This window comes from Bolinopsis microptera, chromosome 4 (assembly GCF_026151205.1).
Source record: "Bolinopsis microptera isolate Bmic1 chromosome 4, MBARI_Bmic_1.0, whole genome shotgun sequence".
Classification (NCBI taxonomy): Eukaryota; Metazoa; Ctenophora; class Tentaculata; order Lobata; family Bolinopsidae; genus Bolinopsis; species Bolinopsis microptera.
In genome coordinates, this window is record NC_087075.1 from 12,784,784 (window position 1) to 12,796,060 (window position 11,277).

Sequence of the window (11,277 nt, forward strand, 5' to 3'; positions counted from 1 at the left end):
GTACTAACACAATTTTCAGATAGAAATGTTCGTTGCAATATTATGTTTATTGCAGCTATGCAACTTGAGCGTAAAGAGCAAAGTACAAAAAAACACAGCAGGCAAACAACTCATTTTGGTGACTATTCCTCATGTAACTGCTAACGTTGCACGAGATATCGATTATAGTTGGTTTTACAGCCCAATAACGCTTTTACGCTTTCAAATTCCTGAAAATTATTATGTTACTCAAACAAACAACCTCGCTCTAGTCCTAATGCTCTCTGGTCCTGACTTTCTCTCTATGATCCTTACTCTCTCTCTGATCCTGACTCTCTCTCTGGACCTGCCTCTCTTTCTGGTCCTGACTCTCTCTCTGGTCCTGACTCTCTCTCTGATCCTGACTCTCTCTTTGATCCTGACTCTCTCTCTGATCCTTACTCTCTCTCTGGACCTGACTCTCTTTCTGGTCCTGACTCTTTCTCTGGTCCTGACTCTCTCTCTCTTTCTGGTCCTGACTCTCTCTCTGGTCCTGACTCTCTCTCTGATCCTGACTCTCTCTCTGGTCCTGAATTTCTTTCTCTCTCTCTCTCTCTCTCTCTCTCTCTCTCTCTCTCTCTCTCTCTCTCTCTCTCTCTCTCTCTCTCTCTCTCTCTCTCTCTCTCTCTCTCTCTCTCTCTCGCTCTCTCTCTCTTTCTCTCTTTCTCTCTTCCTGACTGTCTCTTGTCCTGACTGTCTCTGGTCCTGACTCTTTCTGGTCCTGACTCTCTCTCTCTCTCTCTCTCTCTCTCTCTCTCTCTGGTCCTGACTCTCTCTGGTCCTGACTCTCTCTCTCTCTCTCTCTCTCTCTCTCTCTCTCTCTCTCTCTCTCTCTCTCTCTCTCTCTCTCTCTCTCTCTCTCTCTCTCTCTCTCTCTCTCTCTCTCTCTCTCTCTCTCTCTCTCTCTCTCTCTCTCTCTCTCTCTCTCTCTCTCTCTCTCTCTCTCTCTCTCTCTCTCTCTCTCTCTCTCTCTCTCTCTCTCTCTCTCTCTCTCTCTCTCTCTCTCTCTCTCTCTCTCTCTCTCTCTCTCTCTCTCTCTCTCTCTCTCTCTCTCTCTCTCTCTCTCTCTCTCTCTCTCTCTCTCTCTCTCTCTCTCTCTCTCTCTCTCTCTCTCTCTCTCTCTCTCTCTCTCTCTCTCTCTCTCTCTCTCTCTCTCTCTCTCTCTCTCTCTCTCTCTCTCTCTCTCTCTCTCTCTCTCTCTCTCTCTCTCTCTCTCTCTCTCTCTCTCTCTCTCTCTCTCTCTGGTCCTGACTCTCCCTGGGTTTCAGACTTGCTCTGGTCCTGACTCTCTCTCTCTCTCTGGTCTTGACTCTCTTTCTCTCTCTTTCTGGTCCCGACTCTCTCTGGTCCTGACTATCTCTCTCTGGTCCTGACTCTCTTTAGTCCTAACTCTCTCTCTCTGGTCCTGACTGTCTCTGGTCCTGAGTGTCTCTTGTCCTGGCTGTCTCTGGTCCTGACTCTCTCTGGTCCTGATTCTCTCTGGTCCTGACTCTCTCTCTCTGGTCCTGAATCTCTCTGTGTTTCAGACTTGCTTTGGTCCTGACTCTCTCTCTAGTCTTGACTCTCTATCTGGTCCTGACTCTCTCTCTCTGGTCCTGACTCTCTCTCTCTCTGGTCCTACCTCTCTATGATTTTGGGCCTCGCTCTCACGCTCTGGTCCTGACTCTCTCTGATCCTGACTCTCTCTGGTCCTGCCCCTCTCTCTCTCTCTGGTCCGGACACTCTCTGGTCCTGACTGTCTTTGGTCCTAACTCTCTCTGGTTCTGACTGTCTCTGGTCCTGACTGTCTCTTGTCCTGACTGTCTCTGTTCTTGACTCTCTCTGGTCCTGACTCTTTCTGGTCCTGACTCTCTCTCTCTCTCTGGTCCTGACTCTCTCTGGTCCTGACTCTCTCTCTCTCTCTCTCTCTCTCTCTCTCTCTCTCTCTCTCTCTCTCTCTCTCTCTCTCTCTCTCTCTCTCTCTCTCTCTCTCTCTCTCTCTCTCTCTCTCTCTCTCTCTCTCTCTCTCTCTCTCTCTCTCTCTCTCTCTCTCTCTCTCTCTCTCTCTCTCTCTCTCTCTGGTCCTGACTCTCCCTGGGTTTCAGACTTGCTCTGGTCCTGACTCTCTCTCTCTGGTCTTGACTCTCTCTCTCTCTCTCTCTCTGGTCCCGACTCTCTCTGGTCCTGACTATCTCTCTCTGGTCCTGACTCTCTTTGGTCCTAACTCTCTCTCTCTGGTCCTGAGTGTCTCTTGTCCTGGCTGTCTCTGGTCCTGACTCTCTCTGGTCCTGATTCTCTCTGGTCCTGACTCTCTCTCTCTCTGGTCCTGAATCTCTCTGTGTTTCAGACTTGCTTTGGTCCTGACTCTCTCTCTGGTCTTGACTCTCTATCTGGTCCTGACTCTCTCTCTCTCTGGTCCTGACTCTCTCTCTCTCTGGTCCTGCCTCTCTATGATTTTGGGCCTCGCTCTGGTCCTGACTCTCGCTGATCCTGACTCTTTCTGGTCCTGACTCTCTCTCTCTCTCTCTCTCTCTCTGGTCTCTAATGAAGCGTAAAAGCGTTATTGGGCTTTAAAACCAACTAAAATCGATTTCTCGTGCAACGTCAGCAGTTAAATGAGGAATAGTCACCAAAATGAGTTGCTTGCCTGCTGTGTTTTTTCGTACTTTGCTCTTTACTTCGCTCAAGTTGCAAAGCTGCAATAAAAATAATATTGCAACGAACATTTCTATCTGAAAATTGTGTTAGTACCTACTTGTTCGATCGCCTCGATCTTTCGGTTTCAGCTTAACTCCCTAGGTCATATCATGAGTAGAACCATATAATAGGATCAAAATATATGTTGCTTGTTGCTCGTATTAACTATAAAAAATCAATTTTGACGGATAAGGAATCGTTTATAGGTTCTGAAACCTAGTTAAATCGATTTTTCGTGCAATTTCTGATCAGAAACAGTCATCAAAATGAGTTAATAAAAAGGTCGATTTCTCGGTAAATTTTGAGTTTTCGTTCAAATAAATATTTTGCTAAGAAGTAAGAACTTAAAAACGCGCATATTCAATCCTCGCGCGAATAAATCATAAGGAGGCGAATATTTTGCTAAGAAAGCGTAGATTTAACTCTCGCGCAAATAAATTATAAGGAGGCGAATATTTTGCTAACAATGCGAAGATTTCATTCTCGTGTAAACAAACTAAAAAGGAGCGTGCAACGCGCGTCAGACCGTTATTAGGCAAATATTTTTTAAAGAATTCGAGTAAAATCGATTGAAATATCACGAAGTTTTAAGTTTAGAGAGAAACTGGATCATCTGCATATCCATGATTGACGAATTAGTTATTTTACTGTTTACAAACATAACTTAGGTAATTCACAAGAAGTTTTCTTTGAGTTTGACAAAATAGATTTTTCAATATATTTCCCTGGTGGACTTCAGTGCGTGTTCAGAAGGTAGTTGACTTTAGTTCGGGTCAACTAACGGTCATATCACGTGATCGATGTCATGAGGGGTTATTCGGAATCAGCGTTCGAAAATACACCGATTGAAGTTGGTTTAAACAGCCCTTGTAGAACAATCTCGAGGCGTCCATCTCTCAATCTTCAGGTATCCACTGATTTCACAGCAAAATTTCTGGTCAATAACAGCATGAATCGTATAGCTCTGGGTGAATATATTCGGGGCGACGTAAAACGTGCCGTCTGCAATCCAGTTGCTACCATGCCAGCGTAGCAAGGTTCCGGGCTGTAGAGAAGGCAACGACTCGTACATTCCGATCTGTCTTCCCGCCGAAGATAACAAAGGGCTCGTCCCGTCTCGTGGAGGTGCATGTAGAAGGAAGGAGGAATTCTTCTGAGGTCTTCGCTTCAGAGTGCTGTGCAGATCCGGACGCCTTGGCTCTACTGCCTTGGGCTGTTCAGCAGCTTTCCGCTTCAGTGCATGCTCGGCTCACATCCTTGGATACGAGAACCAGCCCCTTTTGGACCTGGCTCACGTCCGTTATGTGAAAACATGCCGAGAGCTCAAACACTTCTCAAACACAAATACTTCACATCACAAATGATACGTCACTGATTGGGCCATGTGATGTGATACCTAGCTGTGGGAGGCCGGAATGAGAGGTTCCTAGTTGTCGGTCACCGCTAAGTTCTAACACTAAAGTTCGCTAGGTAGATTCGCTACTGTCCAATTGTTTAAATTTTGTTGTTTCTAGCGGAGTAAAGTCTAAGTCATAGGTACCGCACTCTAGTTCGGAAAATGATGTTTTGTTAAACAAATCGAAGCGGTTACTGTTAGGTAGGTAGTCGTACTCGTACACAGTTATAATTAACAAGTTAACATCAACTAAAGTTTAATTGGTAAATATAAACACACTTTAACTTTGAGCGTGTGTTTTAGACCTCATTATAACCGGCATTAGTGCAATAATTCGTACTGTGGTTTGATATTTAAAACGGGATGAAGTTTAGATTTTTAACTGCTAACACTATAAAGGTAATCTTTCGCACTACACTGACTACAGTATGTGTCGCACTACAATCCAGGTAGCGTACTCTATTATATTCAGTGCGACACAATATCCTATCTTATTTCCAAGTTCAGGTCAGATCCTATCCTTCTTTTGGATCATAAACTCATCAAGTGATTCGTCAGGCCGGTTCACGTTACTTATTTCGAAGTGATCTTGTGGACGCGATTCGTCGGTCACGTTATATTATGTATTTCGATCCACTGATCATAATTCCTTCGGGTCAGTTCAATCCACGTATACAGTATGTGATCCACTGCAGAGTCGTAAGCAGCATATGATCCTAATTCCTATCACAAATGAAGTTATGTAAAATATAAGGTGGCAAAGATTTTTCTAAGAAAGCGTAGCTAGATTTAACTCTCCCGCAAATAAATTATAAAGCGGCAAATATTATGCTAAGAAAGCGTAGATTTAACTCTCCCGCAAATAAATTATAAGGTGGCGAATATTTTGCTAAGAAAGCGTAGATTTAACTTTCGCGCAAATAAATTATAAGGTGGCGAATATTTTGCTAAGAAAGCGTAGATTTAACTCTCGCGCAAATAAATTATAAGGAGGCGAATATTTTGCTAAGAATGCGAAGATTTCATTCTCGCGTAAACAAACTAAAAAGGAGCGTGCAGCGCGCGTCAGACCGTTTGGCAAATATTTTGCTAAGAATGCGCATTTTCCTAACGTAAAATTCGCCTCCTTATGAAATATTTGCATCATCACGCGCAGCCTGGCAAATACATCATAACACGGCGCATATTTTGCTAAGATGGCAAATATTTCGTTAGCGCGGCAATTATTTGCGTAACATGGCAATGTTGCAACCCGGGAGGGGGCTTGGTGATAACTAATGGTAACTATCCTACCTTCTTAGAGTCGAGTGTGTGGATATTAGGAGACTGCTGGAGATCAAGAGGGCTGTGTCCGGGGTCCGGGGCCCTCATACTCTCAGGGTCCGGGGCCCTCATACTCTCTGTTATACCCAGTCCGTGTTCTTTAGAACACCTGATAACAATGGTTACCATGGTTACATCAAACAAGTAAGTAAGATTATATCATAGGTAGGTAATTATATGGAACCTAGGTAATTAAATGTAATTTAAGGTAATTATATGGTAATTATATGGTAATTATAGGTTATTATAATATGGTAATTATGGGTAATTATATGGCACCTGATACTGTCGATCATCTTCGTGTCCTTCATCTGATCTACGATTCCTTTAGTAAGAGGTATCTGAGACAACACCTTCACATCTTCATCGAACTGGGTCAGCATAGTACCTGGTGGGTTGTTAAAGAATGTTAATATGTTTAATATAAATAATATGTGCATAAAACTGTGCAAATATGTTGAATATGTGCATTAAACTGTATGAGTTGGTGAATATTGAGCTGGATTTGTTTCAAATGCTTTGATAGTAGAAATGAAGTAACAACGGGAAAAGGGTCTTATCAAATGAACTAGGTATACAAAATAACAATAGGAGGAAATAACAATGGACGTCACCTGTGGTGAAAGTGAAAGTGAAAGTGAAAGTGAAAGTGAAAGTGAAAGTGAAAGTGAAAGTGAAAGTGGAACTAACTGTAATCGTCTCTGTTCTTGAGGAATGTCTCGTACAGATCGTGGAATATTTGACCAAATTCGTTGATTTTTGTCGTATTATTCTGATATATCTTCTGCAGTTCCTTGAATTCGATCATTCTGAAAATTGGCGACGACCTTCCAATAGGGCTTTCACAACTGTCCGAAAAATTTGGTGGATATCGTTGTCATACGTTGTATGACCCGCCGCGCACGAGTGCGTGGCTCCCCCTGTATCGTAGAAACTCACTATAGTGAAGCGACAGTGGGGGTCACCACGTGATACAAAGATATCGGAGTTGATGTATCTAGGTGGTGCGCCATCGACAGTGAGCCGCGCGTGCCGACTGTAGGATGGTTTTTTAGCGCTAATTTCGGCCAGCACAATTTTCTTCAAACAAATAAATATTGAGTATCCTTCCCGACCTCCAATTGCAACAAAATTTGGTAAGCTTACTCATAGACTTACAAGGAAAGTGTCCGAAAAATTTAAAGCATATCCAATTAACAGACATTATGTTACAGCTAAAAGCAGCGTATTTTGCTCCAAAATAAACCCTAATCCCAACCCTAACCCTAACCATATCACCTTAAACTATAAAAGCATGGGCCTTACGGGTATTTTCTGTTGCGTTATTTTAACCGTACAATGAATTGAAAATATTTGACCAAAACCCATAAAAGGGCCGGTAAAGTGGACCACTGCCGGTGTCTCTCTTTCCCAAACAAAAGGAAATGATATTAATTGGAATGACCGTATGCAATTACAAAATGATACCGAGAATGAAATCGGTCGCTCGCTTTTCCCATTCATTTACAATTGTAATAGATTAAGAAGAACTACCCGAAGGCAGCTGTACAGTGTACTCGGTAATAAAGATTCAATAAACTTCAGCTAATTCACTAAATACTACTACTAGGTATTGACCCGAACGCAACCCAAAGATATTTTTACAGCATGTGATTGATGTTAATTAATTACATTTTAATTAATTGCAACTTTTTACAATTTAACAGAAATTTAGAAGAAATTTAAACTTCCTGCAAAATTTCTCAGATAATTCCTCATCTGACTCTAATTTAACGTTTGTTGCAATTAAGCTTAAGCACCACATTAAGTTTCTGCAAACAAAATTCTGTAAAATGTGAGTGCATCGAAATATTGATAACATGTTATAAATATTGATAACATGTTATAAATATAAATAAAATAAATTTTATATTCTTATTGTGTTGTTAACAACACGATAAAAATAATATTCATTTTCCAATTCAGTCCAAGGAAATAACATATTTTTTGAGTTTGACCTAGTCTGTTACTTAAAAATTGAATACCACAGGTCTGGAAATAAACCTAACATTCTCAAGACTTCGCATTGCATTAAAATACGTACAACCGGTTAACAGGGAAAAAACAATTTTACTGATAGTGATTGTATCACGTGGTGACCCCCACTGTCGCTTCACTATAGTGTAGAGTTTCGACGATACAGGGGGAGCCGCGCACTCATGCGCGGCGGGTCATACAACGTATGACAATTGTTTCGTTTAGGCGGACTCTAGATTTTCATTCACTACTGCAGCTTATAGTTATAGTGAATGGTTATAGTGCGCCTGGTATAAGCTCTAATCAGCTCACTTCATAACAATAATATTAATAAATTATACTTTAACCAGCTTAGGGAAACATTTGAAATTAAATTTAATTGCTGTAGAACTTAACTTATTTAACGTATTTTAACGTATCTGTAATTCAAGAAATTCTAAGTAAAAGTAAACTTATGAATTATAAAATGGAACAGAAATAAAAAAGTTTTTCGAAGTTATGATATTAATAGTAATAAAAATACACAAAACGAAAATGTTTGTTGTAAATATTTTCAATGCATTGTACAGATCTGGGTACTACTACTATAATAAATGGGGATGAAATCCATATTTCCTGACAGTGACAGATGACAGCGAATAACTACAAATAAGCTTCCAGTATTGAATAATGATCAAACTCAGAATTGCACTGTCATATATCAAACAAATATGTTTGACCTCTTTACAAATATCAAAATCTTAGTGCTCTCTCGACGAGAAATTGTCCAAATCCTGCTTCAAATTCGTTTACGCCCATCTGCTGTTTTTCTAAGCGACGATATGTTCTTAACTTCTATTCTGAGGTGAAGGGATGCTAATAAAACTGTTGAATTCAAGTGTTCATGTAATGCGAGCAAAAAACGATGTGAAATAAAATGGTCTTATTGCTTTATTGCAATCATAATTGTGGGTATTTTAAAGACGTGTATAACATACCAGAGGAGTCACTTTTTAAAAGGTAACCAAAACAAATTTATAGCTAATTAGCGTACATGTGTCTTTGCATCGGTTGATTGAAAAGTTGATTGAAAAGTGTCGGCCTTCCACTATAAGTATTACTACTTAACCAACCATTCTATCGACGTAACGAAAGAGTTTCTGCCTTTCATGTTAGGACTTACTTCGACCGTAGTTGACGCAGGTAGGACAAGTACACCATTTTTCTTGGGATGAGCACCGTCCACCCTTTGAACAGCAAACAGCGCCTTTTGGGTGGTCAGGGTTACACTGACTGGGAGAGCCATCCGGGAGGGGGAACATCGAACCACATCGATTGTCGTCTCTCCAAAGGTTTTGAGATAATTCTTCTGAGGTGAAGGGATGTTAATGAAACATTAATAAAAAATAACTGTTAAATTCAAGTGTTCTTGTAATGGGATCAAAAAGTGATGTGAAGAAAATGTTCTTATTGCGATCATAATTGAGGTTATTTAAAGACGTGTATAACGGACCAGGGGAGTCACTTTTTAAAAGGTAACCAAGAAAATTGATAGCTAATTAGCGTACATGTGTCTTCGCATCGGTTGATTGAAAAGTTAGTTGAAAAGTATCGGCCTTCCACTATAAGTGAATAACTACTTAACCAACTATTCAATCGACCAAGTAAGAGTTTCTGCCTTTTATGTTTAGACTTACTTCGGCCGTAGTTGACGCAGGTAAGACAAGTACACCATTTTTGTTTGTTTGTGCATCGTCCCCACTTAGAACAGCAAACAGCGCCTAATGGGTGGTCAGGGTTACACTGACTGGGAGAGCCATCCGCGAGGGGGACCGTCGGACCACATTTATTGTCGTCTCTCCAAAGGCAAGGGTCAGCGTTGCAGGCTTGAGATTCCGAATCGTCTCCATCGCAATCAGCCCCTCCTTTTTCTGGAGCAGGGTTGGAACAACTTCTACTTCTACTTTGAGATCCTCCTCCGCATGTAACAGAGCACTCAGACCATTCCCCGAATTCAGACCAACCTCCGTCAACTGAGCAAGGGTCAGCGTTGCAGTCTTGAGATTCCGAATCATCTCCATCGCAATCAGCCCCTCCATTTTCTGGAGCAGGGTTGGAACAACTTTTGCTTCTACTTTGAGATCCTCCTCCGCATGCAACCGAGCACTCAGACCAATCAGAAAAGTCAGACCATCCTCCGTCAACGGGGCAAGGGTCAGCGTTGCAGTCTTGAGATTCCGAATCATCTCCATCGCAATCAGCCCCTCCATTTTCTGGAGCAGGGTTGGAACAACTTTTGCTTCTACTTTGAGATCCTCCTCCGCATGCAACCGAGCACTCAGACCAATCAGAAAAGTCAGACCATCCTCCGTCAACTGGGCAAGGGTCAGCATTGCAGTCTTGAGATTCCGAATCGTCTCCATCGCAATCAGCCCCTCCATTTTCTGGAGCAGGGTTGGAACAACTTTTGCTTCTACTTTGAGATCCTCCTCCGCATGCAACCGAGCACTCAGACCAATCAGAAAAGTCAGACCATCCTCCGTCAACGGGGCAAGGGTCAGCGTTGCAGTCTTGAGATTCCGAATCGTCTCCATCGCAATCAGCCCCTCCATTTTTTGGAGCAGGGTTGGAACAACTTTTGCTTCTACTTTGAGATCCTCCTCCGCATGCAACCGAGCACTCAGACCAATCAGAAAAGTCAGACCATCCTCCGTCAACTGGGCAAGGGTCAGCATTGCAGTCTTGAGATTCCGAATCGTCTCCATCGCAATCAGCCCCTCCATTTTCTGGAGCAGGGTTGGAACAACTTTTGCTTCTACTTTGAGATCCTCCTCCGCATGCAGCCGAGCACTCAGACCATTCCGAGAATTCAGACCAGCCTCCGTCAACTGGAACTTCTGAAACAATCAGAACGTCAATCTGAATACATCTGTTTATAAACTTTTCTTTTTACACAAAAATGTTTCATTTCTTACATGCTCTTATTTCCTTATTAATTATCACTAACCTTCACACCCTACCCCCTCAAGTAACAGTTCTCCCTCGTCACATGTCTGGCACTTGTACCATACTATCAGTTTCTTCCACTGACCCCAGCATGGATCAACATAGAATCTATTCGGGGTCGTGTCTAGCGAACATGATCCCTGTGAGAGCAGCAGGTCGTGAGGATGATGAAACGATTTACCGTTTTGGGATTTAGAAGTTTAGAGGAATGTTGATTCGTGAAGAATTTAAAATCAATACTTTTCACGTCCAGTCCTTCAATTGTCTATGATCTCATTAGTTTCAATGATTTATGTCTCATTAAAAATGTTCTTTAATGTCTCCAAACCTTATAACGGCAATGATCCCTAGTTTGAGGAAAAGCATTTTCAAGTATAGTACATAACGAAAAATGAGGTGCCCAGTATTTTGCGTTCTCTATCTCTAGGTATTCTCCATCATCACACGACAGGTTTAGAATTAAGTTTTCCCCTATCTCTTCCCCTGGTGTGGAACAATATTATAATAGTTGTTTTGTATAACAGACTACAGTAAATGTATTGTAAAACTTCTGACAGACCTGATGATTTGAAGAAAAAAAAATGTCCCAAATTAATCGCGGTTTGAAGTCGTTAAATCGATATTGTTCAAACAAAACATAAAAGTCCGTCAAATTCCCGATTCCTTTTAAAAATTACTTACTGAAAGAACAGTCACTTTCTGAAGTACCAATATAACTAGGTGCCACTTCTTTCCCAGAAGGACAGTTAGAACACGATGAAGCACTTCCTCCAGGGCTGTATGAATTCCTTCTTCACATGGTGTAAATCCGTTCTCTTGGTTAATGTAATTTCCACCTTCACAGGGATCTGAGGTTGAACAAA

General features: G+C 41.7%; 2 protein-coding genes across 12 annotated transcripts in view; both read right to left on the reverse strand.

Moving 5' to 3' along the window:
* LOC134813895 (RB1-inducible coiled-coil protein 1-like) overlaps nucleotides 1-11,277 on the reverse strand; it is a 119,445-nt gene that overhangs the window by 47,852 nt on the left and 60,316 nt on the right. For 6 of the 10 annotated variants that reach the window (XM_063821826.1, XM_063821819.1, XM_063821824.1 and 3 more), the window contains exon 7: nucleotides 5,384-5,522. The exons of the other annotated variants lie outside the window; for them this stretch is intronic. In XM_063821826.1, coding sequence (XP_063677896.1) covers nucleotides 5,384-5,522 — 139 coding nt within the window. The remainder of the gene's footprint in view (nucleotides 1-5,383; nucleotides 5,523-11,277) is intronic. 10 annotated transcript variants of the gene reach the window in all.
* Nucleotides 7,967-11,191, reverse strand: LOC134813899 (uncharacterized). 2 transcript variants are annotated; one of them, XM_063821830.1, is made up of 6 exons: nucleotides 11,096-11,191; nucleotides 10,743-10,897; nucleotides 10,416-10,554; nucleotides 9,106-10,305; nucleotides 8,592-8,777; nucleotides 7,967-8,268 (listed from the first exon to the last, which is right to left on the reverse strand). In XM_063821830.1, exon 4 carries the CDS (start codon nucleotides 10,189-10,191, stop codon nucleotides 9,190-9,192), a length of 1,002 nt encoding a protein of 333 aa, XP_063677900.1. In that variant the 5' UTR covers nucleotides 10,192-10,305; nucleotides 10,416-10,554; nucleotides 10,743-10,897; nucleotides 11,096-11,191; the 3' UTR covers nucleotides 7,967-8,268; nucleotides 8,592-8,777; nucleotides 9,106-9,189. The 2 variants fall into 2 exon arrangements, with proteins under 2 accessions (XP_063677900.1, XP_063677901.1); XM_063821831.1 differs by lacking the exon at nucleotides 8,592-8,777.

What these genes read in the sequence shown, in the direction of transcription:
- LOC134813899 (XM_063821831.1), bottom strand. Translation starts at nt 10,191, where the DNA reads ATGGAGGGGCTGATTGCGATGGAGACGATTCGGAATCTCAAGACTGCA.